The sequence below is a fragment of the Sitophilus oryzae genome, unplaced genomic scaffold, assembly GCF_002938485.1.
Source record: "Sitophilus oryzae breed Bouriz unplaced genomic scaffold, Soryzae_2.0 scaffold_1508_pilon_pilon, whole genome shotgun sequence".
In the NCBI taxonomy this organism is placed as follows: Eukaryota; Metazoa; Arthropoda; class Insecta; order Coleoptera; family Curculionidae; genus Sitophilus; species Sitophilus oryzae.
In genome coordinates, this window is record NW_022146179.1 from 2,069,347 (window position 1) to 2,096,722 (window position 27,376).

A 27,376-nucleotide genomic window follows, 5' to 3' on the forward strand; every position below is an offset into this window, starting at 1 on the left:
ATAGATTATCGTTTACCGATAATTTTACTTAATAGATCACTAACCCACAAACTATCTGGATCATGATTCACGAATTAAAAACCAAATCCAGTGCAGTTTATTCCCCCCATTTAATTTTCTATCAATACTCAAGTACTATTTCCTTCGATTCATTTATTAAAAATCGGGGGTCAATAACTCGAAATTTTCAGCCAATTATTAATAAAGATAGTATTTATTTTTTGATAAAATTCATTTTAGGCGATACGTATATATAAATTGTTTTCAAAATAAGTTATGACCAGAATCAGAACGTTACTTACGCATTCATCGCTCGCGAATCTTAATAACATGTATAGTACTACATTTTGTTTGTTTATACTTTTTTCACTTAATCTTCACACTAATGTATTCTGTATAAAAGAGAACAAATTTTTGATAAATTTTGGTTCCGATTACGGTGTAAGTATAGTAAACTCAATGCAAAAGTTTAATTATGAGGACTTTTTTCAAAGTACGATAAAAAGTGAAAAGTGTCTGAGCGATTTAAAGGCGTTCTATGCCAACTTAAAGAATATTACTGACGATGGGATGTGGGCGTTAAAAAGTAAGTAAGACTTAAATTTAATAAATATTTTTACTATACAAGGTGGTCCGAACTGTATTCCGGAAACTTCGGCAGCATATTTCTGCAGATGAAAATAAGTAAAAAAGTTCTTATAAATATACGTCCTAAAATGCTTAGTTTCGGAGATACAGGGTGTAGAAGTTTCATTTATATTTCGATTTTTTTCAAATAATTTATGAAGTAACATCAATATTTGGATGAAAATTGGTGTCTGGGAGTTTTTTGACATGACAAATTTGATTTTGATGACTCCTACTTGTACCTCTACAAGTAGATCAATCAATTTATTGCGCACCCTCGCGCCACCTACATATTTTTTAACTGGTTTGAAGAGTAATAACTTTTAGTCCGTACCTGTATAAAACTACTGAATAAAAAAATATACATTTACGACATTTTTTACGTAAAAAAAGTCTCTTGGGAAAAATCGCTACGAGTAATAGTTCCCGAGATATTTGGAATCGAAATTATCAATACTTTGAGAACGGTTGCTCGTAGCAATTTTTAACAAAGAGACATAAAAAGTCACGGAAATGTATATTTTTTCACTCAGCAATTTTATACAGGTAAGGACGAAAAGTTATTACTCTTCAAAACAGTTAAAATACATGTAGGTGGCGCTCTCTACAAATAAGAGTGATATTGACATCAAAATCAAATTTCACATTTCAAAAAAGTCCCGGGCTCCAATTTTCATCCAAATATTGACATTACTTCAGAAATTATTTAAAAAAATCGAAATAAAAATGAAACTTCTCCACCCTGTATCTCCAAAACTAAGAATTATAAGAACATTTTTACATATTTTTATCTGCAGAATATGGTGCCGAAGTATCCGGATTACAGTTCGGACCACCCTGTATAATGTAAATGCCAACCTCAAGCTACAAGGTAATCCAAGTTTTATATGAGAGGTTTCTGGTATGACATTTTTACTGCAACTTTTTAGCCGACCATACCAACAGGTATGGTATGGCTATTAAGATCGGCAAAAAAAAGTGCTTTTAATTTCACTCAAAATGAGTTATTTGGATCATAAATGACCTAAATACAAAATATTTTCATGGTGTCTGTCTGTCTGTCTGTCCGTCTATAACACGATAACTCAAAAACCGCTAAACCGATTTTAAGCATATATGTCATTAGTTTTTGGTAGGGATGGTGGGTTGGGAAGGGGGTATGAGAGGGGGTTAAAAATTTTAAAAAATCGTAACTCCAAAATTGCAGTAGCTATAGCGAAACGCGGTTTTCAATTTAAGATTAGGAATAATATTTGCAACAAAATTTGTAATAACATCAAAATCAGTCAAAGTTGCAGTTTTTGAGATATTCCGTGTTTCCGTAGTCCGTTTTTGAGAAAATCCGTGTGGAGAACTCCAAACTCCCATCGGACGCGACCCCAGGTGGCGGATAGGGGAAATAACCGCGAACCAAAACTGGAAAAATTCCTTTACTTTGGAACTAAAAGAACTGCCTACCAACTTTTTATTAACATATTTTAGTATAGGCGGCTATACGTGCCTTCCGGCGCCAATTTTTTTATTAAATATGCGGGTAATGGTATCGCACATTTTAAAAATATTTTTAAACTAAAGAAAAACTATATTTTCAAAATAAAGTTGTATATTTTTAAAGGGCTATGTCATTAATTCTATTCCCATTTATTCTATTGTCATTAATTCCCTTTGCATTTCAAAAATATCATAACTTCATATTTTGACAAAATTTCCTATTCAATTAAAACACTCGAAGTTTTAGTGTGAATTCCGTAGAGGACACCAGTATACTGTAATTCCGGTTCAAAAGCATGAAACATTTTTAATTTTAATATTTTGAGAAAACTTAAAATAAGTAAAGTTGCCTTTTTTCCTATTTATAAAAAACTATCCATTTATTTTAATAGTTACAATACCGTATGATCAAAAAAAAAACGACGTCCAGTTGGCTTGGAAATGACGATCGATGATATCCATATAATTTTATATACCCGGTGCGTCTCAAAAATGGCTCACCCCTATAACTTTTTTATTTAAAAAAAACAAAAACAAAACAAACGAAATTTGGTATGTTGTAAATAGTGTAACTTTGTGTAAAAAAGAATATGACATAAATTAGGATTGATTGACATATTTTAAATTTGAAACTAGAGTGCCATGGCTGTGTCAAAAACACGAATTTTTAATCAAAGAGCATTGGAAAAATAGATTTGATCAACTAATGTTTTTAGTGTCTTGTCCTGGCTGGTTAAAAGATGCCTAAATCTTGTTTAGAATCATATCTCATTTTTTTCAAATGGAACGAGGCTAGCTCATTAGCTTGTTTGGAAAATTATTTTTTTGAGGAATAATTTAGCAACACACACTTGGTATTTCGAGTCAAATTGTCGTTATGAACCCCATGTTACAATTTCAAATAAACCATATGCGAAAATGTCAAAAGTTGACATATGATATGTCATTCTATTCAGAGTCATTTCCTATCGAATAAAGTAAAAAGATACCGAGGGTGCCATTAAGTAATCAAAAGCTGTAGTCATTTCCGGTGAAACAGGAAGTGACGCCATTAACATTTTTATTACTAAAGAAACATTTATTATGATTTATTTTTAGTGATTGATGCAACTGCCAAAATCCCCTCTGGAATACTGAATCTTAATTTAGGCGGTTGGATGGGTAGTTTTGATGAATGCATAAATATTCACAGTAAAAAAACTAACATTAGAGGGAATTATTGTTTAGGAACAATTTATATAGATATATCACAGGTCTTACAACATGGCGAGGTAACCAATTCGTATACATGACACACTCTCAATTGTGTAAAATACTGATATGTCGGACTTCATTATGTCGTCTTTATTTGTTGTTGGTACTGGTTATGCCTGGGTGAACTAGGAGCTCTGGCAAGAAAGGAACAAAATTAAATGATTAAAATCACGGCAATAGAAGTTCGACATCACAGTTTTATTTCGAATGAAACTTTTCTACCTTTAGACAAACTGTATCGTATTTGTGACGCTTTTAGGATGCTTCTATAATGCGCAAGGCCCATCTTTTTCAAAAACAAAAAGCAAATTTTCAACAAGCCTTTCCAACTGCCTCGTATCCATCATTTGGTATCTGCATACCCGATGGATGCAAGGAAGAAGACCTCCAAGCAGTGGTACTGGCCCTAAATATTACGATTAATCTTCCATTCGAGTGCCAGACTTTTGAACAAGCAAATCCGCCACTATCAAAGGGTGCCTGGATAACAGTGTGAGTTTAGTCGGTCTGATAAAAATGTTAGAAGTTAATATACAGATTGATAATTTTAAAGCTAACAATCGAAAATATCTCTTAAGATTTGGACTGTAGTTGTGTGTGAACTAATTCAGTGCGCGTCCTCCTTCACATGAAGCCACCGGTGTGTTCGACATTGGTGTCCACCACAGGTGTTCAAATTTAGAAAAGAGTTTTTTTTTAAATCTACGTATACATATATTGCTTTTAGTGGCATAGCAGTCGCTGTCTAGTCCCTCACTTGACGTTCTGATTTGTGTCAGGCAGCGGTGATCAAAGAGCGAGATTGAAGCTACCGGTGGCGGACACAACTGGCTATGAAAGTGGCTTCGTGCGAGAGAGCTCGAAGCTTGCATGCAGATAGCTCGCGTCCACATAGCAGAAAGCTGCATCCACATAGCTCGCGAGTAGACCGAACGAACACGTGAAACACGAGAAACATGGCAAACAGTCGGAGCGAGTTGTTCGCGGTGCTCTACGTGCATGCAATCTCATAAAATGCCTGTTTCGACTGTTCGGCTCTATCGCGGTACATCAAAGATACGCTTCGGAGCCATGCGAGCATACTTTACGGCGCGGCGCGGCAGTTCGAGACGCTCGAGCTGTTTGCGTTGTTTGTTAAGTTATTAGTTTGGTTTCATTCGTAGGATTCGGTATATATTGCAGTATGATGATACTACCACGATTTTTCTAATCTTATTTTGTTCAGGATTATAAATATTTGTGTTGTTCTTGGATTAATAATATTAAATATACCTTTAATAAAATATAACTCTATATTTATATTTCCTACTTACCTTAATATGATCTTTGAGAACTTTATTATTTATAATATTTTGGCATACGCCTGGTAGGTATTATTGTTGAAATGCTTTGCTTGGAAACTTTGAATTAATAACCCAAATTGGTATGCGAGTCTCTAGTTGCAAAGGAATCTTAATGTTTTGGCCAATCTTTATTTAACTCTTTCTTTAACCGGAATACACTTCCTAAAAGTTGTATTTTTTCTTTCTACACGTGGCGTGGGTCAACTGAGCTAATAAGTCTTTCAAAATCAGTAGCGGACATGCGAGAAAAAAATATTAAAAAACATTCTGTCTGTTTGTAAATCGCGTAGATGTTTACGTTCACTGTGCTGGGATTACTTTTGAAATTATTAAATATCCAACACCGCCTTTTTTCTGTTTGTCTCCTTCGTTTTGCAAGCACTAGCAGCCGCTATTAAAAATACTTCGGTATCATCCATGTCCGATCAGCACGAACGCAACACTACATTTAAATGTGGACGCCGCGCCGCGCCGTTGCTTGCGAGCCGAAAGATCTCGAGAAACACGACAAACAGGAAGCGCAAGCAACGGAAGCACAATCAGGAGCAAGAGTGCGAGCAGGATCACGAGCAATGTGGACGCGCCTTAAGAAAGATCCTGACATCTCGATTGCTAGTTTCCAAATTACCACTCTCTAAGTATTGAGCTCACTAACGAACGAATTATTGTTCAATTAACATAACAGTTTTATTTTTTAGTGGATTCTTTGCTTTATGTATTGTTGTGTTAACCTCTTCAACAGCTTACGATATTTACTGTGAGAAAATTAAAAAAGGTAACCACAATACATTACAATATTATATTAATATCATAAAAAATTTTTAAATATCTGCATTATAGAAAATAATATATATATATGTATATAGGTATGTCATGTCAATTAAACTTTTAGTTACGTAATCGAGGGCGCGATTTTTAAATTCTTCGTTGCCAACCATTGACATGTTCGGCGCCGTGCTGATTAACTGGAATTTAAATTTCGCGCTGACGATTCAGGTGGTAGCTCTGCTGTAAAAAATGTCAGGTTTATTTGTTTATATCTTTTGATATATCCTGACTATATATTGATATATCCTGACCTTAGACAAGGAAAGAGAGGGGACGGGTAACGCGCATATTCTCCCGTGATCGGATAGTGAGGCCAAAATTCGATCGGCGGCCATACTTTGGTTACAAGATTTCGAGGTGACACCGAGCGAATTTTTATGTTTTTTGTGACAACTGTTTTGTTTTAAATTTTTAAACTGTGTTATGTAGTATGGTGAGATGTTCAGAGTATGGCTGCAAAGGTCGAAGCGAGAAAAAAGTGGCTGGAATTACATTTCACGGGTAAAAATCGATACACAACTTTTGTTATGTGGTCATAAAATGTACATTTTTTTCATTATAGCAGTAAAAATATGTAAAATGCTTTTAATATGTCTTGTACCACATCCAAACCAAACTATTTTTAATAATTCCAAGTAGTATTTTCAATATCCTGTATTATAATTAATGTTTGAAACTATAAATATTGCTACACAGACCGGATTTCACCAGTGACATAGGGAATTATAATCAGAGAAATACAATTTCTGCAATAAATATTTTTTTTTATATATTTTACATGTAAAAAAATGTATAAAGTATTGTTATCAAATATGTAAAATAATTGTAAACTATAAAAAATGAAAAATTCTAGTGATAAAAAATCTATATGTAGAGTTATATAAAACTTAAATTTACCTGCCAAGATTTGTTGGGGGTGGACAAACTTGTGGTGGGCTACTTGTTACTACATACATATATTTTTTTAAATATTCTTTCAAAAAATTTGCTAATTTAAGTGTATAATAATAATTTCAGTGAGTAATTAATAAAAACGCAAATAATAATATAACAATAATTAACGCAAGTGTGAAGGGTTAATGGCTAGATTCATTATTAAACAGTATGGTCAAAAAAAAAACGACGTCCAGTTGGCTTGTAAATGACGATCGACGACATTCCCCATATAATTTTACATATAAAATGACAGCAATCTTCATTTCATAGCCATCGCTGACGCCGTCTTTTTTCGATGTCTTTTTGTATAGTTTTTATGTCATTTTATATGTAGAATTATATGGGGAATGTCATGGATCGTAATTTACAGGCCAACTGGACGTCGATTATACGGTATAATAATGAATCTAGCCAATTCTCTTCACACTTGCTTACGGATTCAATATTCAATGAATAATGTAATTTTTAATATTCATTTATGAAATTGTCATTTCCAAACAAACAAGACGCCGTTTTTTTCGATCATACAGTATATATGTATATACACGTTTAAAATATATGTTATTACGTTATATTTTATTTAATTATACATTATACACACGTTAATAAAAAATAGTTGTCTTGATAATCAGTCCACTGTGACTGTTAAATAAATTTTGCATTATCGACTTAGATATTCTAATATTATAAATGTGAGACTATAAAATACAAAATTGTACATGCATTACTCAAAAATGAACGATATATTAGTTTACGTTTTACTAAATATTTTGTACAGTCTAGGTACAAGCTAATTTCTGATGCTACGCCATTGGAGAATTTCGAGTGGTGACAACTTGCCTCACTTTTAGCTGCCGTGTTACCTGTCCCCTCTCTTTCCTTGTCTAAGATCCTGACATTGTCATTCGTTTTGACACTTTAGTTTTGTATTACGAATTTTTGATTTAAATAAATAGTGTTGTGATACTTTAAGAAAATGTTTACTAGCAGACCTTCCAGTCGAACATCGTTCTTTTTAGAACCTCTTTTAGTGCGAAGTGTACAAGATAGCTTAATAGCCTTAAAAAACTCATCGCAACATTATTAGAATATTTTGAACGGGAAAGCGATAGTAATGGCCGTTTATGTCCGTTAAGTGCTGTTAAGAAGGTGAGTTTTGTAGATGTAAATAATAACTGTTTGCATATTTATAATTAATTAATTTATTTTTGTTTCTTAAAATATTTTGATTAAAAGAAAATATTTAAATGTGGGCAACGCTGTGCTGGTCAAACTTAATCATGTGACTAAAAGTTTATTTGGTATGAACTGCAGTAATATTGTTTTATTAGGAGTAAAAATGATACTTATTGCGACGAGGCTGTACGTTTGACTTAGGGTACCCACATAGTGAGGCATCTCGATGAAATGCATCCTACGCGCACTAATTCGCCGTTTTAAAACAGTGCTTAAAACGTGCGCCTAGGATGCATCGCGGCGAGCATCGCATCGAGATGGGCCACTATGTTTGTACTCTGGGTACCTACATAGTGAGGCATCTCGATGCAATGCCCGTCGCGATTCATCGTTTTAAAACAGTGCTGAAAACGTGCGCGTAGGATGCATCGCGGCGAGCATCGCATGGAGATACTACGGGCTTCCTAATACTAAATAAACAATATTTCTTATGCCGGGTCCAGACCAAAGCGACAAAATGTAAACACGATTTTGAGACAAAAACAAGACAAACATGCGACAAAAAAAGGAGAATTCTGACAAGACAAACTTCAGAAAAATTGTCCACACCGCAAGAACAAAAGTACAACAAAGTCAGAAGTTTAGTTGTTGCGAATGAGTTTTATTAACCATGTGTGATTTCACTGGTCTCCTACTGTTGGCAGCACACGCCATCCACACTGCGCCGACAACTTGTCGTAAAATATACGAACAAAACATAGACACTTTGATCTTTACTGACTCGAGACGGGATATTGAAAAGTCTCCGAATTTTGAAACAAAACATAAATGAGACAAAAATGTCGCAGAAATGTATTGGATTTGTCGCAATTTTATCGTAAAACATGAATGTTTCTGTCTTCTTCGTTGATTTGTCTGCTTGGTCTGGAACCGGTATTACATAACTGATTTCAGCTAAACGAAAGTAGCCCTGATTTCAGCTGTTCTAAAGTTGAAAAACTCAAAAAGGATGCATTTCCGCAGGAAAAATTTTGTGACATACTATTCAAAAAGGCTTCCAAATACTAAATAAAGAAATATTTCTTACATGCATGACTGTTTTCAGCTAAACGAAAGTAGAGCCAAGAAATAATTACTTCCAGTTACTTTTAGAACCATCGCATGCATTGATTGGCTCGTACTCCGTATACAGCAATGGTAAGAAACTCTTTAGAATTAGGAAAAGTACCACTGAGCTGTCGTGTTTGCATGGCATTAAAGTACTTAGCATGATGTGGGTTGTTGCAGGCCATACGTTCTCTATCATGATCACTGGACCGGTCATGAATTCTCTAGATGTCTTAAAAGTAAGACCTTTAATATATATAATTTTTATAGAATATAAATAACTTATTTACGTACCATTATTAATAAAATTACAAGAAACATTTACATAAAAACGAAATTTTATTTGTTGAAAATGGCAGGTATCAATATATCACTAAACTTTTTTTACCAGAAATATACGTCAAAATTTATCAGAGCACTCTATCTAGGTTTCTCGAGCCAAGTAAGGCCGGGTATACACTTAAGTTTCAAACTGTTTTAATTAAGATTGTTTTAATAAAATTAGTAATTTTTGTACATTGAGAAAAACAAAATATCGTAAACAAAAACTTCAAATATATAATTATTGCTTTGATAATAGCCAAACCAAAGAGCGAAACATAAATTTAATTGATTTTTCTCAGATTTTTTTGTATATCCTTCTTGGATGTTTGTTTGTTTTGTTTTGTTTTAATATACAAAATATCGACAGGGTGTATTGTTTCATATGGTCTCCAAGGTACAATATACCTTCTAGTTAATTATTTTATGGGTATACCTACTATGAAATTTGTGGTAACCGTTGAAACGTTGGGTTAATCAAAATAAATAAAGACAATAATGGAAGTCCGAAATTCTTTTATTTTCGACTTATTGCTGCTTATTCTATCAGGTGTTCCATTAATAGTATCACAGATATATAGTATATTATTCAACGGTGGCTGTTATTCACGCGGATGAAGTTTATGTCATAAATCATCCGAATGTAATAAGTGAATAACAGCCATTATATGCGAGTCAGGGGCGCCGACTGAGTGGGTGCTCGGGTGCTCTAGCACCCACGAGAAGAAAACAGTGGGTGCGGAGCACCCACGAACATAAGCGCCAAAATTAATCAGTTTAGCAACTTTAAGCGACACTTATCCACTGCACGGCAAGAGGTCGCTCAAAAACTTTAGAAAGTCCTTTGGTTTGGTTGGAAAAAGTACCACAGTATAATCTGTGATAGTATGATTTGTGTAGTTTTTCGAAGAAATAAATTCTAAGTTCTCTCGTCCATTCTTATGTAGTTAACCAATCCTGTTTTGCAACTTTTAAATAAGCAAGGAAATTGACATGGGAATAATTATTTCCTTTAAGTAGCCAATCTTTGGTCCATTTGTTTCTATTAACTAGTCGTTGCTTTTCTGCCTTTTCTTTATTGCACCAGCCAGCAAAATGCAAAACAGAACTTATCTTGAGAGGCCATTTTTTTCACTTAGAAAAAATGTGCTGAAGTGAGTGCGTACTCAGTTCTTTGTAGATAAAACTATACTATAAAACTAGGTGTTTGCGGCAGGCTGTAGTACAGGTTAACCTACGCAAACTGGACAGTACAGTTCCTCTGTGTTAAACTGAGTTTGAGCTAATCTGAGTCTGTGTGGGCTCTAAAAGTGTTTAGGGATTAGAGTTTATATATCTATCTATCTATGATAATTGTAATTGTTATAAATTGGAAGCGAATTTTCAACTACTTAGGAATGCCAAAAATTTATTTGGCTATTGGATTCTGAACCGTCCTAAAGCTCCGTCCTAGAAAGCTGCCAAATAATGTTCAGAATCGGTAACAAAAAACCTGTAATATGTGTTTATTTTCGAGAATTTTTAGTTTTGGTGGATAAATTTGTCGATCGAAACCCTAAGCTGTCCAATCCCGAATATCCTTCCACTATCTTTTCAGCAATTTCTAACTTCATTCATTTTGTATCTAAACTAGAGTATCTGTCTGTTTTACTATCTGCCCTTACATGATTGTAATGGAAATCATTAATATCGTATGATCGAAAAAAACGCCGTTCAGTTGACTGGGAAATGAGGATCAATGACATTTCCCATATAAATTTACATATAAAATGACATATGAATGCGATCTTTATTTCACAGCCATCGCTGACACCCGTTTTTTTCATCATACGGTATATTCTCAAATTGGTATCTGCACTAAAAAAAATATTTCTACATAGATCAAATTATACTCAATAGGATTGTAAAAATTACATAAACACTTTTTTACATATTACATACATGTAAAAAAGTGTTAAATACAACAAATGTAACAATCTGGAAATGTATTACATTTACTTATATCTGATAAGCACCCACGAGGTTTTATAAAACCTGGCGCCCCTGATGCGAGTAGAATACTATACTTTATCCAGGACTATCAAAAAACTTAATATAAGTTTTTATTTTTAATGTCAAAAAAATATTGAACGAGTATAACGAGTAAGTAACATGGAAACAAAACATTGAAATTTTCTTTAACTAGGTAGCTAACTAATTTAGCTTTAACCAATTAAAACAAAATAGTGCCGGTTTGGATCGAGCACAGCTCTTTTTTGGAGTTTGGATCGAGATATCCGTGGAAGCGGTGAATAATGACACCATTATTCACTAGTGAATAATGAATATTATTATTATTTCATAAACTCATGGATAATAATCAAATTATAGATGAGTCGTGGATAAAAAAAGTAATATTTTTGTCTTAACATTCTGATTGATTTTAAAATAGAAAATAATTATATTTATTACTTTTAGTATATTGACACAACAAAGAGTATGATATTTGCAAATGCTGTTCATTCGGTAGACACTTTCTTGATGGTCACTGGATTATTAGTGATGTACAGTTATATGAAGTCAAGGCACCAGGGCTCTAAATTCAATTTGTTGGTTTTTTATTTGCACAGATATATCAGGTTGGTAGATTATATTGACTATAAAGACTAATAAGGGAGAGTCAAATATTATTTTTATATTGGTGAAAAATAAAATCTTGACATTTTTTATTCAAATGGTTTAGAGGTCGTCAGATAGTATGATTTTTTTTGGCAAGTAGTAAATTTTTAGTATATCTATCCCAATGATCCTAAAGGCGCACTCTCACGACTCGTCTACTTGGCAAGTACGCCATATTTGCGTACTTGGCAAGTATCCCCACCAGTCGCTACTTTGTAAACAACATCGGCAAGTGTGGCGCTCACACGACGCACAGTGATAGAAAATTGATTTCTGAAGTTCCAAAATTCAAATTTCTTATTGACTTAAATCTTTTACAAAATTATATATTATCCTTCAAAGAAAGCTAATAAACAGTGCTACACAAATCCCAATCGCCCTGGCTAAGAAACAATTGCTCAACGTTGATCGAAAGTCGAAACAGTTAATACGCCGTTTAGAGAAATTCTGATCTCTGTTTCGATTGCAGTCTTAACCGTTTCGTTAAATTAATATTTGTGTGTTTTGATTTCTCAAAATCATGCTGCATATTTCTGGAGATATGTAATTTGTGTTTTACATAAAATTATGATGTTTAGTATGAAAGATACTTTAGGACGCTCAATTATAGTGTACATTGTAAATTAAAGAATAATGCGAAAACGTTGTTGCATAACAAGGTAGAACTTCTTTGTGCCTTGTTACGACTTTCAAATACTAACATCATTTTTTTCTCCACCTTTTTTCCTTCTAAATAAAACAGAAAACTTTTGCCACCAGACGCCCCTTTTAATTTGTATTTTTATAAACAATTTCGGGACGATCAGGCGTATCGACTTTTTTGAAGTTTTGAAATCGAAGGGCCCTTTACACCCTAGGACACTTAACAGCCAACAAATACTCTTGCAATACTCGAAATAACAAACAAACAAATACTCGAGCTCAATTTTCTTCAAAAACATGATGGTGAAAACTGCACATTAATATCTGTTACCGTTTCGGAGTTACGGGGTGTTTTTCAAGAATATGCATTTTTAACAAGTCGCTGTAACTTTTTTGCTATGGAAAATTTTGTATTTTTATAAAAACATTTCCAAAGCACCTTTTTACGTAGAATTTAATGGTTTAAGTATAATTTTTTTAAAATTAATAATTTAAGAATTATCAACAGAAAATTTGATTTTTTTATATAGGACACCCTGTATATTTTTAATTTATCGAAAAGAATTTAAAATTACCTTTCCAAAAATATAACACACTTGATATTTTGCTAGATTCCTCTTCGAGATATAGAGTATATAAAAATTCGCCCGCTTTTAAATAAGTAAGCTTTGAACGGCACCGGCTGCAATGCAAAAAAATTCTAGCTGTGAGCATCAATTAAAACGAAAATAATATTTACTATGAAAGATGCAGAAGTTTTGAAATCGAAGGGCCCTTTACACCCTAGGACACTTAACAGCCAACAAATACTCTTGGATTATGTTTTACATATTGTTGGAAGTGAGGATCTCTCAGTTGAAGGCAAAAAACTTAGTTGTTAATACTATTGATTATTTTACAAAGCATGAAAAGTGGAACAAATCAAAACGTTATGTACAAAACAATTCAAAATTTCATATTGAAGTCATTTCCAGAGGATACAATCAGAAAAGTCGATTTCGAAACGGTATTTTTTTGTAGTTTCTTGACAGTTTGTCAGGTTTCCAATGATTCAATGGTGCTATACTTTGAATATCAAGTTACTTGAGCTAATCCAGTAATAAATTCCATATAAAAAAATTTCATAGAAGAACCAGGCTTGGAGCCAGGGCTAAAAATATACATTTTCCACTTTTTATAATTGTCCCAAATTTTGTAGATAGCCTTAAAATATCATTTTAAACACTTTTTTCCAATGACTTTTTTCGATATTTTGCCATCTAACCCCACTTTTCGGGTTTTCATAGCGGTTTTTTTTAATTTGCCGCCATGACAGTGATCACGTGACTGATGTCATAATGACATTTAAAGTTACTAAACACGCAGAAGCGATCCCCATACAAAATTTATTATTTTATTTCATTTATACATATGTAGCCAACATTATGGTAGACACTGTATAGGTAGACAAAGAGGGTGAAATGTCGATTTTCAGTTATTTGCAGCTTAAAAACAGTTGAAAATAGGTATAAAACATAAAATATGTCTAGAATTTGACATAAAATCCACAAATATAATAAAAAATGTAGGTGTTTCCATTAAAATAAAGAAGTTATCTGGCATAACTCATTTTTTGGGACACCCTGTATACATTAAAATATCATTAAAAAAATGGCTTACAAAATCTATAATCGACGTGTCCGAGCGTTTTTTCGAAAAAAAGAACATTGTTTTTTTTAGATTCTCACTGTGAAAATAAATAAACAATCGTATATAGGGCACTCGTATCTATAGTTATTATCTATATATTATCTATAGTTAGTAAAAAAACTTTTTCAACATCATTTGTAAGAGTTTATTAGCTTATACCTTGATTTATAACGCCAAAAAAAACCCTTACATAACATAAATATTTTTGGAATCGTAGAATTGCATTTTGAATCACTGTGCGACGTGTCCATTTCAACAAGTACGCCAACACAAACTTTGTTTCAATCCTTGGCAAGTAAACAGTATAGTCGCATCGATGGATACCGGTCGTCCCGAAATTGTCGTTGCTAGTGATTCTTGTTTCTTTTTAAGTTACTGTACATTGCAATACGATTTCTATGTTCTTTATGTTTGGCCATCCATATGAATGGCTCATTTTCGTATAAATCCATAAATTCCAAAACATCATTTGCAGACTACACGGAAAAAAAATAGCTATGTCCATTTTAATTGGAGCCGAGAAAAATGCCATTTAGTGTTTTTAAAGAAATAGTTATTTTCGGTTGAATAATTAGAAAAGTATATATATTACTACCAATTCTGAATTATTAATATTGTTAATTATCGCCATATTCGGAAATAAATGTATAAAAGTGATCCTTTGACTCGGGCTATGTTTACCGACAGAGAATGGGAACGCGACGAGTGCCTAAGGAAACCGTTCCCACGACATGGCGAGTATATTCCAATACCAAATGTTTGTCAAGTACACGAGTCGTGAGAATGCGCCTTAATAAATTAATTACTTGAAATTAGATAATGGAAGTTGGAAAACAAAAAGGAATTTTATCGGCCATATTAAGACCCCTTTGCGGTCTTGCTAATTTCATTGATGATCTCTCTTAACTTTTTATTCAGTGAAAAAATAAATCACAACTGAGGCACCAATATCTTGTTTATTCTAGATTGACGCCTCCATTTTTGGCTGCTATAATTATCAGTATGACATTATTAAAATATATGGGTTCTGGACCGCACTGGTCGTTTATAGTGAATTATTTCCAGGGTTTCTGTGAAAAGAGCTGGTGGTCAGCTTTACTGTATCTACAAAATTATATTAATGTGCAGCAGTGGGTAAGTACCTACGTTGGCAAAAATCGAAATTAAATTAATTAATATTAATACTGCACGAAAAAAATGTCGTCAAAGATGGCAATAGATAATAATTTTGGTGAGGTTAAGTCCTAAACGTCATTTACTAAAAATTGATATAAAACTTGTCAAAAATTAACACTAAGTAAAGTTGAGTATACAGGGTGCTACAAATTCGGGATACGAGCATTGGTATCTCGGAAACCGTAATAGATACGAAGATGGTTAAATTGGGACCAAGTTGCGCATTGGGATGTTCACCAAGATGCCATCAAAAAAGTTTAAAAAATTTCAAGGATTGCTGAGTTTTTTGGAAAAAACGGATTTTTTTGAAAATCAATTTTTTTCCTGTCGTTACATTTTAGAAAATCAAAAAACTAATTACACATTCTCATAGCCACTTTATTAGGGCTATCTGATAGTATTTCTAGATCTTCAAATTAGCTGATAATTTGAAAAGAGATACAGAGTCCAACTTAATTTTTTTAAATACGGACCTGCATTTTTTATTTCAGTTTTTGAAAGAACTCGGTCTCCTGAGTACAACGATATGCCACACTTTATACTTTTTTTTTGTTTCGGACATTTGAACACAATTTATTTAAACTAATTTCAAGTCCAGCTCTGTTTTTTTAATATTTAATCTATTCATCGTTACAATATTGATTAACATTCAAAATTAACAATGACGTGGGGTAAAATATTGAATACGGAAAATCAAATGCAATAAAATAATATAAAATTATAAATATAAATATAATATAATATAAACAATCAAATCATTTTCCCGGAAGATGGACTGGCAATAGTAGAGCAATATAATGTTCAGCGAGGTTCCTGGACCTATCGCCAAGGGGCTACATTACTTGACGTCATTTTTAAAAATGAAATCAATTCATCTCAACATTTACAATAAAGAGTACAAAATGCATACGGAAGTATAAGAAGAAAGTTCAAAGAGCTATAAATAAAATTGAACAAAAAATAAATTTATGCAATAGGGAAGGTGGTAACCCTTTCGAACACGTTGAACATTAGAAACTAGTTTGTAGAAGTTGATTTATTTATAACAATTACGATTAATATTATGCATATTATTAGATCGCACACTGAAATTTCAAATTCACAATAAAAAAAAGTTAAAAATAATATCTTTAAATTTCTGACCTGGATATTCTTTATTTGAATCTTCCAATTGACCCGATTTTCATTATTCATTGTTAATTCATTCAGATTAAATATTTTAAGAAACCAGACTCGGACTTGAAATTATTTCAAATATAATTAAAGAGTTTTGTTGCTGTTAAGGTACCCAAAACAAAAAAAAAATATAAAGTGTGGCATATCATTATATTCAGGAGACCTAGTTCTTTCAAAACCTGAAATAAAAAATGCAGGTCCGTATTTAAAAAAAAATAAGTTGGCCTCTGTATCCCACAAATTATCAGCTAATTTGAAAATCTAAAACTACTATCAGACAGCCCCAATAAAGTGGCTATGAGAATGTGCAATCAGTTTTTTGATTTTCTAAATAGTAACAACAGAAAAAAATAAAATTGATTTTCAAAAAAATCATTTTTTTCCAAAAAACTCAGCAATCCTTGAAATTTTTTAAACTTTTTTGATGGCATCTTGGTGAACATCCCAATACGCAACTTTGCCCCAATTTAACCATGTTCGTATCTATTACGGTTACGGAGATACCATTGCTCGTATCTCGACTTTGTAGCACCCTGTATATGCATCTGTATTGCTTTGTCCATTGTTTCGTCACTCCAATCATATTTAAGTATGAGCTGTCATTAAAATAAACACAAATTATCATTGATTATCATTTCCCAGCCGTCATTGAGGAAGTTTTTTTCAATCGTATGGTGGTAGAATTTTTATATTACTCTGCAATTCTTTGCAGTGCATAGGTCAAACATGGTATTTAAATATAGATTGGCAGTTGTATCTCTGTTCTCCAATATTTTTGCTGTTGCTATCATGGAAACCCAAATTAGGCCAAGCAGCATTATTTGTAGCGCTCGTAACATTTATAATCGTCCCATTTTACATAACGTGGGTAAATGAACTACCAGCTTTAATAACCAACTTACATGGGTGAGTATTAAGGAAAAAATATGAAATGGTGTGTACCTTCACAAATTTTTTTACAGTGACTTGGTAAATTTTCAAAATAAATATTATTTGATAACTCACACCCGAGCATCCCCTTGGTTCGTGGGAGCGTTGATGGGATATCTTGTTTTTCAAATTAAATTTGGATATTACAACATAAAACTAAATAAGGTATAGTATTGTACAGGGTGAGTCAACGATAGAGTAAAGTCCATTATCTCATTTGTTTCGAGGTTTACAAAAAAATGTTAAATACAAAAGTTATAGGGAATGTTAAGATACACATTTTAAAATTATTATAGAATATACAGGGTCCTTCAAAAATGTGTGGCGGATATAACATATGTTGTTTTAAATGCAACACCCTATTTTTTATTTTATTTTTAGATTCTGCGTAAAATTCTATAACTTTTTTATATATAATGTTATATACCTAAAATTAATGGTTTTTGTAATATTTAAATTTGTTTATACAAATGTTAAATTGCAGTGTGGTAAAAAATTGTCAGTTGTACCATTGTTTCTGAAGTTGGAATACCAAAATTTGGTATGAAAGTTCTATAGAGATTAAAAAGAAGACATATGTTAAGATATTTTAGTTAAATGCTACAGGGTGTTTAAAATATATTTATGAATTTCAACTACTTAAAATTAAAAAATCTCAAATTTTTTAAATGGTACACCCTATATATTTTCATTTTTTCTGATAGATTTTGCAAAGCTCTTCAACTTTTATTAAGTATGTCATATACCTATTTTTAATAGTTTGCCACTTATTCCAATTTTTTCTATTTTTATCCTAATTTTTAATACAATTACGCTATAACATCATAGTTGCCGTGACAAAACAAACATATTTATTACTTATTTTTAACAAGTAGTTTAATAATTAGTTACAATTGTTATTATTAGTCAAAATTAACTAACTTTACTCAAATAAACTAAAATCGTAGTCGTGAATTTCTTGGTGTATTTCTATATTATGAAAGATGACATTTGGATTTTCCGTCGGGCCGAATAGCCGCAGATTAGGGTAATACTTTGGTAATACTAACTAGATTACCTGAGAAGTGTCTCACTATTGGAATTACATGTACATTTTCTTGGCAGTCGCTGGCAGTCATTGGCAGTCTTGTGGCAGTCGCCTATAATAATTACATGGCAGTCATAGGCAGTCTTCTCATAGTCACTGGCAGTCGCTTAGAATTGGAAGGATATTTTGGCAGTACGTGTACATTTTTAACCCAAGTGAGACACCCCTCGAGATTACCTAATTATTGACGACTACTGATATTGAAATTTTCTCCGACATACAGTAATTTTTTTTTCTCGTAGTAATTCTGGTTTATAATTCATTTCGTAAAACCAATATTACTACTGCCACAAAACCGTCCCATTACACACTGAAAATATTATAATATAATATAATATGAAAATGTTTTCTAGATCATCTACATCTATATTCTTATAGTACTTAGCAAAGTACTATATAATATATAGTACTGAACCAAAAAATATGTTCATTTTGGCTTGTTCGTGTATATCAGTCACATTGACTAATCCATTTTTAGGAAAATCTGAAACTATTACCTCTACCTCTACCATTTATACAAATTAAACTAAAATTCACTTTTTGTTCTTAACTTGCTTAACAGACATATGAAATTTTGATAATAATTATTTTTTTTGTCGTGGTAACTATGATGTTATAACGTAATTGTATTAAAGATATGGGTAAAAATAGAAAAAATTGGAATAAATCGCAAATTATTAAAAATAGGTATATGACATACTTAATAAAGGTTGAAGAGCTTTGCAAAATCTATCAGAAAAAATCAAAATATATAGGGTGTACCATTTAAAAAATTTTAGATTTTTTAATTTTAAGTAGTTGAAATTTATAAATATATTTTAAACACCCTGTAGCATTTAACTAAAATATCTTAACATATATCTTCTTTTTAATCTCTATAAAACTCTCATACCAAATTTTGGTATTCCAACTTCAGAAACAATGGTACTACTGACAATTTTTTGCCACACTGCAATTTAACATTTGTATAAACACATTTAAATATTACAAAAACTATTAATTTTAGGTATATAACGTTATGTATAAAAAAGTTATAGAATTTTACGCACAATCTAAAAATAAAATAAAAAATAGGGTGTTGCCTTTAAAAAAGTTATATCCGCCACACTTTTTTGAAGCACCCTGTATACTCTATAATAATTTTAAAATGTGTATCTTAATCTTCCCTATAACTTTTGTATGTAACATTTTTTTGTAAACCTCGAAACAAATGAGATAATGGACTTTACTCTATCGTTGACTCACCCTGTACAGTTTTACAGTTTTTGGATTTTACTTTGTCAAGCCTTTAACAGTCTATTCTATTGAGCTAGAACTTTTAAAAAATTAATTATAGGATTTTTAGTAAATTATAGTATGTACAGGGTGGACCATTTTGGTTGTTTCTATAGGGTATCTAGGAAACCGTAAGAAATATTAAAATTTTGATACTGCAGTCTCGGGTTCTTTTTTTGAAAAAATCACAATGCCGCAAACGGATCGTGGCTATCCTGAAAGGTTTCGAAGCTACAGGGGGATTCTCAAATTTTGTACTTTTTGAAGATGTTCGATAGTTTGTTTATTTCAGCTACTACGCAAAAATGAATTATACATTCTAAAGGCACTTTTCTGTGTAGAATACAGTGGCGTAGTCAGACTTTTTTCGAAAAAATATTAATTATACTTCTGTTTTTTAAAACATAACCCTCTGTATATTTTTAAATTTCCTGATTCAGCTTGGCATGGGCTTCTCGAAAATATATAACACTCTATATTTATTTTCACTATTAACCTCAACATTTCAAATTTTTCTTAAAATATCGTAGTAGGCCGCGCCGAGTAACAAAGTAAACGGTTGTCATGGTGATCGGGACATACCTTTGATGGATGCGTGACATTTCACTTCAACAGATTGAAGTGTGTATTTTAAATAATAAAAACATGAGTAATTATGAAAATTTTGAGAAATATAATATGTTATATTAAGTCTAACAAACATAAGGTAGTAAGTAAGGTATTTTGAGTGCGAGCAATTAACCCAGCCATTTTTAAAAGGTCAGAAAATAGTTTAATTCTAGCTACCTTGGTCACCTGATATCACTCCCTTGGACTTCTTTCTCTGGGATTTTCTGAAAAACGAAATTTATCGAAATGCAAATAGAACATTAGAAGAGTCACAAGATAGATTTGTTGTGGCTTTGCAAAGTGTAACCAACATACACATTCGAAATGCTGTCAGCGGCGGCGTGCAGAGACGGTGCCAGCTCCGTCTAGATAATAATGGGCAGCAGGTTGAACATTTAATGTAGTCTTTGTGTTTGAAGCCTGATTGAAGTAACCTGTTGAGTTTGTATTAAAATATATGTTCTTTTGTTTCAGTCACTTATTTTTTATTTGCTTCGTATGTTCGAATTTATTTAATTGCTAATACATGGATTAATTTGAAAGTAGATATTCGCTTGTTTCCTTTAATACTCGGCATGACCTACCAAGAGGAAAGTCGATATCTTTAAATAAATTGGAATTTTAAAGTTAATAGTGAAAATAAATATATAGTGTTATATATTTTCGAGAAGCCCATGCCAAACTGAATCAGGAAATTTAAAAACATACAGGGGGTTGTATTTAAAAAAAACAGGAGTATAGTTAATATCTAAAAAAATATTTTTTTCGAAAAAAGTCTGACTACGCCACTGCATTCTACACAGAAAAGTGCCTTTAGAATGTTTAATTCATTTTTGCGTAGCTGGTGAAATAAACAATCTATCGAACATCTTCAAAAAGTACAAAATTTGAGAATCCTCCTGTAGCTTCGAAACCGATCAAGATAGCCACGATCTGTTTGCGCCATTGTGATTTTTTCAAAAAAAGAACCCGAGACTGCAGTATCAAAATTTGAATATTTCTCACGGTTTCCTAGATACCCTATAGAAACAACCATTTCACCAACATTTCAACAACCATTTCAGGTCCACCCTGTACAGATGTCCCATTTTGGTTGAAATCATAGAGTTATTTGTAAAGATAGGAGGATGCGGTTTGCATAAACCTATTCCAGTTTTATAACAAACGCAAGACGCTGCAAACAAAATTTTCATAGCCTTCTTCGTTTTTGAGCTATAGGGTCTTTTTGAAAATTTTGCAATTTGGAACACCACCGAATCTTTGTTATCGTGAAAGGTATCAGACGACACTAAAACTCACCAAAACCTCGGAAGCATTCGGATCCTACACGGAGAGTTCGGTTTTGTTCGGCGAGAAGCGCTTTGCGGGAATTTTGAACATTATGAATAATCGAGAATCGAACAGTAATCACACACAATAATTTTATTATGCGAAATTGTTAACAGTAGTTGACTGTTTTGGTTGTTCATTTTGTTTTTTATAGTTTTTGACTATTTTTACAAATATGGCTATATTTAAAAATTGATCTATATCTGGCTGATATTTGGTAATATACCTATAAAGCCTAGTGATTAGCCTTACTAAAGTGATTTTAGTCAAAGTTGCATTGATTATTGGTGTAAATTAAAAATTGTTTCATTTTGCAGATTGCATGATCACTATCTAATTTGATGCATAAGTGAGAACCATAGCTTTACTTGGAGAGAGCTCATTATTCTCAAACTAGTTGAAGCCTGGCGCATCCGCCACGACATCAGAAAAAATACTTTTTTTTTTTTTTAATTAAATGAAAAACAAAAAGTCCGGCGACGACAGTTTTAGAAGAGTCAATTAGCTATCTTTTTAGTAAAAATAGCAACTTTCTAGAGCAAGTCATTACTTCAGTAGAGACGACACAGATAAACATTAGCATTTTATATATGTAGATTCTACTCTCAAATCTTTTATTAAAATATCAGTTCTTAAATTGAATCACATTTTCATGGGGAAATAAACATTTTGGGAAAATTTGTTAGCTTAATTACTGTAACATATTAGAAATAAAAAAACATTTATAGTTCTAATAATCACAGACTTTATTAGAATGTTGCAGTTTCTTATCAGAAACTTATGGCTGTTCTGTCAAAAAATACAGTAATTACAACAATACAATACAATAATTTTAACAATAAACAATACCACATTATACAGGTTAGTAGCATAAGTAGTACAAAATAAATATAAAACCCTTAACCAACAGTCAATACATATTTACTTAAGTAAGACCAAAAACAAACGAAATAATAAATAAAACCCATAACCTCTTTCACTTTGTTGGGAATAATTCTTGCTTATCCATTTTTTCCTTTTTATGGCTCATTATATGGTCTTTTTATTGAACTACTGGCCTTCTCTGTTCATTTAGAACAATTGCTGATGTATCTTAAAAATTTTTCTTTTTTCTATTTTACCTAACCCAATCTATTTTACCTATGATTACGATAATAATTGTAAGTTTTTTTTTTTCCACATAGTCATTATATTTTCTTGGCAGATGCATAATTTATCTTGATCTTCTGTTTTTCATACCACAGTTTATAACTTTCCTTAGTATCAAAGTCATAGGCAAAGTTATGTGTTTCCATTTCAATTTTACTTCATGGTGTTTACCTTCAAATGTTGTTGCAATATACGGCAACTTCCACAAACTATACAGCCACAAACTATATACAGACTACCATATTTAGAGTACACAGTGGGCAAATAATACGTTTCTTCTTATTATAGTGTTTTCACAAAAAATTAAGTGAAACAACACAAATTAAAAATAATCCTGTCTGTAATATTAATTATCAAAGTTCTATGAATCGCTGGATCCCCAAAACGCATTCACAAATTGTAAATCTTCTTTAAATGCTTTTAGTAGGTATTTTTTGTATTATTTTGAGTTTTTAACTTTGTTTTTAAATAGGGCCATATTTACGCTGATAATTATAAAAGTGCCGTTGTTTACAAAGTCCATCAACGGCAAAGTTCAGCTGAGTTTGACGTATACCGCGGTTGCGTGGTTCAGCTTCCGAGTATTTTGTCCTTAGAGAAGGAAAGAGAGACTCTCTTTCCTTGTCTAGGGTATGGTGAGTTTTAGTGTCGTCTAAAGGTATCGAGAAGGTGAAAACTGCTTCTTGTAGAATTTTTGATGTACAAAACAGTGGCGTAGTCTACTATTTCGCTGACAAGAGAAAAAAATCATTGGCGTACAGGCCTTTTTTAGAAAAATATTCCAGTGATAACCCATATGCACGTCCCTTTTTAGCATTAAGATATGTCGTATTTATAATAACTTTTACCCTCAAAATTTTATTCGAAACGCTAAAAGTACTCGGAAGAAAATTATAATAAATATAAAAAATATTAAGACTTTAACACCCTGTACCAACGAAACAAAGCAGAATCGGACCTATGTTGATATGAAAAATAAATCTTATTTTTACGTGAGGAATCTCCTCCCCACGAGAGACGGCAGATGTTTTGGCTCATAATATACAAGTTGATCTATACAATCTATGCCATGTAATTATACAGAAATCCTAAATAAAAATATTAAATTATTATCATTTCAGGTTCTTATTAGCGGAATCTGGCTAACTGTACTTTCGTTGATTCCCATATGTATTTTTGTTGGCCATAAAGATCTGACATCTGAAAAATATAACAAATACGCTAATGCTTTTTACAATTCGTTAGTGAGACCTCTTTGGGCAAGTTGTATTGGTTGGATAGTGTTTGCCTGTACAATGGGCTATGGAGGTAATATCAAACTACGAGTACATAAAAAAACCACCAAAGGAGAAATAACAATTTAAATTTGCTTTCTAGTTTGTTAAACTGTTAGTAGGCCAGTAAGCGACGATAAAAATAGGGTATTACCTCCGAATTCTTGACACCCGCACCGATTGACGTGAAATTTTAACAGTGAACAGAGATATATGTAAGAAACAAAAGTTATATAGTAGCGATGTGTGCTTTCTCGGGGGTGAAAAATAAATCACCCATTTTAATTACAAAAATCAATAAAGGAATGAATTCTAATCAGAAAATGTTGATTTTTCATCTAAAAACTGCATATTTTTCTGCCTTTTTTTATAAGTAACTCGAAAATCTTGCGTTTTATCGCAAAACTCATATAAAGCAAAAATAAAGCTTTTGGTATATCGAATCGATTCATTTTGCTGATTACCGTAGGTGCAGTAATAGCCGAGTTATCACTCTGTAAACGTGATTTTTTATTTTTCGAAAACTAAATTGCAACCTTTTACCGTAAAATAATGGCGAAAGAACACATTTTTCGAAGAAAATGAATATGAACGTTTTTAAAGCGCTTTAAAAGACCTTTTAAATGTCTTTTTTAAAGGTCTTTTCAAGTTCGTAGCTCAAAAACTCGCGGAGTTATGATAAAAATAAAAAGGTCAGCTCATTTTTTCGGAAAAAAATGAACAACAAAATCTATAACTAAAATCATAAAAATGAAAACTATCAATTTGTAGGGAATTACACGAGCTACAAATTAACCTAGAGGTTAATTTGTAGTTCAAACCTGTTTAACTATAGATAGTTGAACAGTCTTAAACTCTTTATTTTCACGAGATTTTGGGGTTTTAAAGTTTTAAGGGCTCAAAGAAGGTGGCCCTTACACGTAAGTCAAACTAAAAAACGTATATATCTACGAAATAAAGAGATCTACAGAAACATTGAAAGATAGCAAAAATATTGCAACAAAGCCTTCAATTTTACTCTGTTGCATTTTTTACGTATCTTGCTTCGTTTTCGAGATATGTCAAAAAAATTAAAATTTTTTAAAAAATAAAAAATAAATTTTCAACTTTTTCCAAATTTAGGCATTCTAAACCGCTCGAACTTGCAGAGTCCATTGTTAGTATCTAAATATAGCCAACTGTACAGGGTGGCTCGAATTCGACGCTCATCATTGGGATTTCGGAAACAGTAAGATTTTACCATAAGGCCCGGGCCTTGGGCCGGTGGTCTGGGAGGCCCGTTAAAGGTTGTAAAATATTCATAATTTCTTGAATTTTTGAATTTTATTGGAAAAGAGGGCACGGATTTTTGCTTGGGCCTTAGGGCCCAACCAGATGAAAAATAGACCCTGCGTAAGAGATACAGGATCGGTTAAATGGAGGCAAAGTTGCGCAATTTGATGCTCAATAAAATGCCGTATTGCATTTTATTTTTATTTTTTTTGCATAAAATATTCTGGTGATGAAACTTTCTTTACGAAACGTCGGCAAATGTCAAAGTGGCTATATATAGTGTTTTAAGAGCGATGAAAGGATTTAATTAAATTGAAAAAAAATCAGGTCCGTATTTTAAAAAAAATAAGTCGATGATGGTCGCCAGAAGCCGAAACGTCAGAGTCAATATTTAATCACACAGAGTTATAGAGGAGAAAAAGTGGCCATAAAAATGTTTTTCATTTTAAGTTATCTTTTTTTGAAAATTCCGTTTTTTTCGAATATATTAGGAAGTATTCGGAATTTTTCAAAATGCAATACGGCATTTCATTGAGCATCCAATTACGCAACTTTGCCTCCATTTAACCGATCCTGTATCTCTTACGGTTTCCGAAATCCCAATGATGAGCGTCGAATTCGAGCCATCCTGTACATCTATTATGCTTAGTTTTTTTTTGATGATTTTAGTCATAGATTTTGTTGTTAATTTTTTTCCGAAGTAATGTGGTGCCATTTTATTTTTATCATAACTCCGCGAGTTTTTGAGCTACAAACCTTTTTAAGAAAGCATTTAAAAGGTCTTTTCAAGCACTTTTAAAACGGCCATGTTCATTTTCTTCGAAAAATATGTTCTCTCGCCATTATTTTACGGTAAAAGCTTACAATTTAGTTTTCGAAAAATAAAAAATCACTTTTACAGAGTGATAACTCGGCTATTCACCTACGGTAAAATGGACCTTTTAGTTATTTCAAAAGCTATTTTGCTTTATATGAGTTTTGCGATAAAATGCAAGGTTTTCGAGTTATTTATAAAAAATGCAAGAAAAATATGCAGTTTATAGATAAAAAATCAACATTTTCAATACTACATAACTATGAAAATATTAATTTTCTGAAAAAATGTTATAGAATTTTTTTTGCTTAGAATTCATCCCTTTATTGATTTTTGCAATTAAAATGGGTGATTTATTTTTCACTCCCGAGATGGGGTGGCACTCACCCCCAGGGTCAAAACACACATCGCTACTTTGTAATTTTTATTTCTTATATACAGGGTGTCCCAGGCTGAGCGTGCATTAGAAGTTTCTAGAGAACTACAATATCTAGACCGGAGATTTTTTGCACATTATTGTTTCACAACGAGATCTATTGATTAAAAATATTTTCAATATGGCGGCACTTCCGGAAATACCGGAAGTTGACGACAACTTTCTTATTTTAAATGGGTGCCTCCATTTTTTATTATGTACTTAAGTTCTCTGAAATTTTTTATGAATTTTGATATTAAACACTCTATATCTAACATTAGCCGTTTTTGAGGAAAAACTTATTTAAAATTTTTGAACGAAAAAATCTGCCTGTCAAAAATATGTGTCTAGCCTAAACGTCAAATTTAGTGATTATCACAACTACTGTGCCATAAAGAGGAAACATGTGGCTATCTTTTTCAAATATTAAATTGTTTGAATGTCATATAATAATGGCTGCAGCTGTCATAGAATTAACGATTAAAAAATTATCATAAATCATTTTTTTCAAATGGAAACCCACTTTTTTTATTTCACTAGTGAAAAGGTTTTTCAATTCGTTACTTTTTAACTATACATGTTCCTATACCTAAAATAAATCGGTTTTAAGTTATTTCTGATTTAGTTTTAAAGCGTATATTTTTCTTGATTTTAACCAGTAGCCTATGACTTTAAACGTCAAGTGATGTAAAATACTAGATCTGGCCATGTCATATTTTGACGCTTTGTTCAAAAAGCAGCATCATTTTCGAGCCAACTTTTTTTTTTCGATCATACGGAATACTAATAATATCAGCT

General features: G+C 32.1%; 1 protein-coding gene across 2 annotated transcripts in view; it reads left to right on the top strand.

The window, feature by feature from the left end:
* Window positions 1–284: 284 nt before the first annotated feature.
* Window positions 285–27,376, top strand: part of LOC115878391 (O-acyltransferase like protein-like) — a 29,247-nt gene continuing 2,155 nt past the window's right edge. For both annotated transcript variants that reach the window (XM_030894886.1, XM_030894887.1), the window contains exons 1-10: window positions 285–586; window positions 3,217–3,389; window positions 3,632–3,864; window positions 5,414–5,490; window positions 8,808–9,001; window positions 11,541–11,701; window positions 15,038–15,206; window positions 17,137–17,330; window positions 17,387–17,519; window positions 23,925–24,111. In XM_030894886.1, coding sequence (XP_030750746.1) covers window positions 331–586; window positions 3,217–3,389; window positions 3,632–3,864; window positions 5,414–5,490; window positions 8,808–9,001; window positions 11,541–11,701; window positions 15,038–15,206; window positions 17,137–17,330; window positions 17,387–17,519; window positions 23,925–24,111 — 1,777 coding nt within the window. In that variant the 5' untranslated portion in view covers window positions 285–330. The remainder of the gene's footprint in view (window positions 587–3,216; window positions 3,390–3,631; window positions 3,865–5,413; window positions 5,491–8,807; window positions 9,002–11,540; window positions 11,702–15,037; window positions 15,207–17,136; window positions 17,331–17,386; window positions 17,520–23,924; window positions 24,112–27,376) is intronic.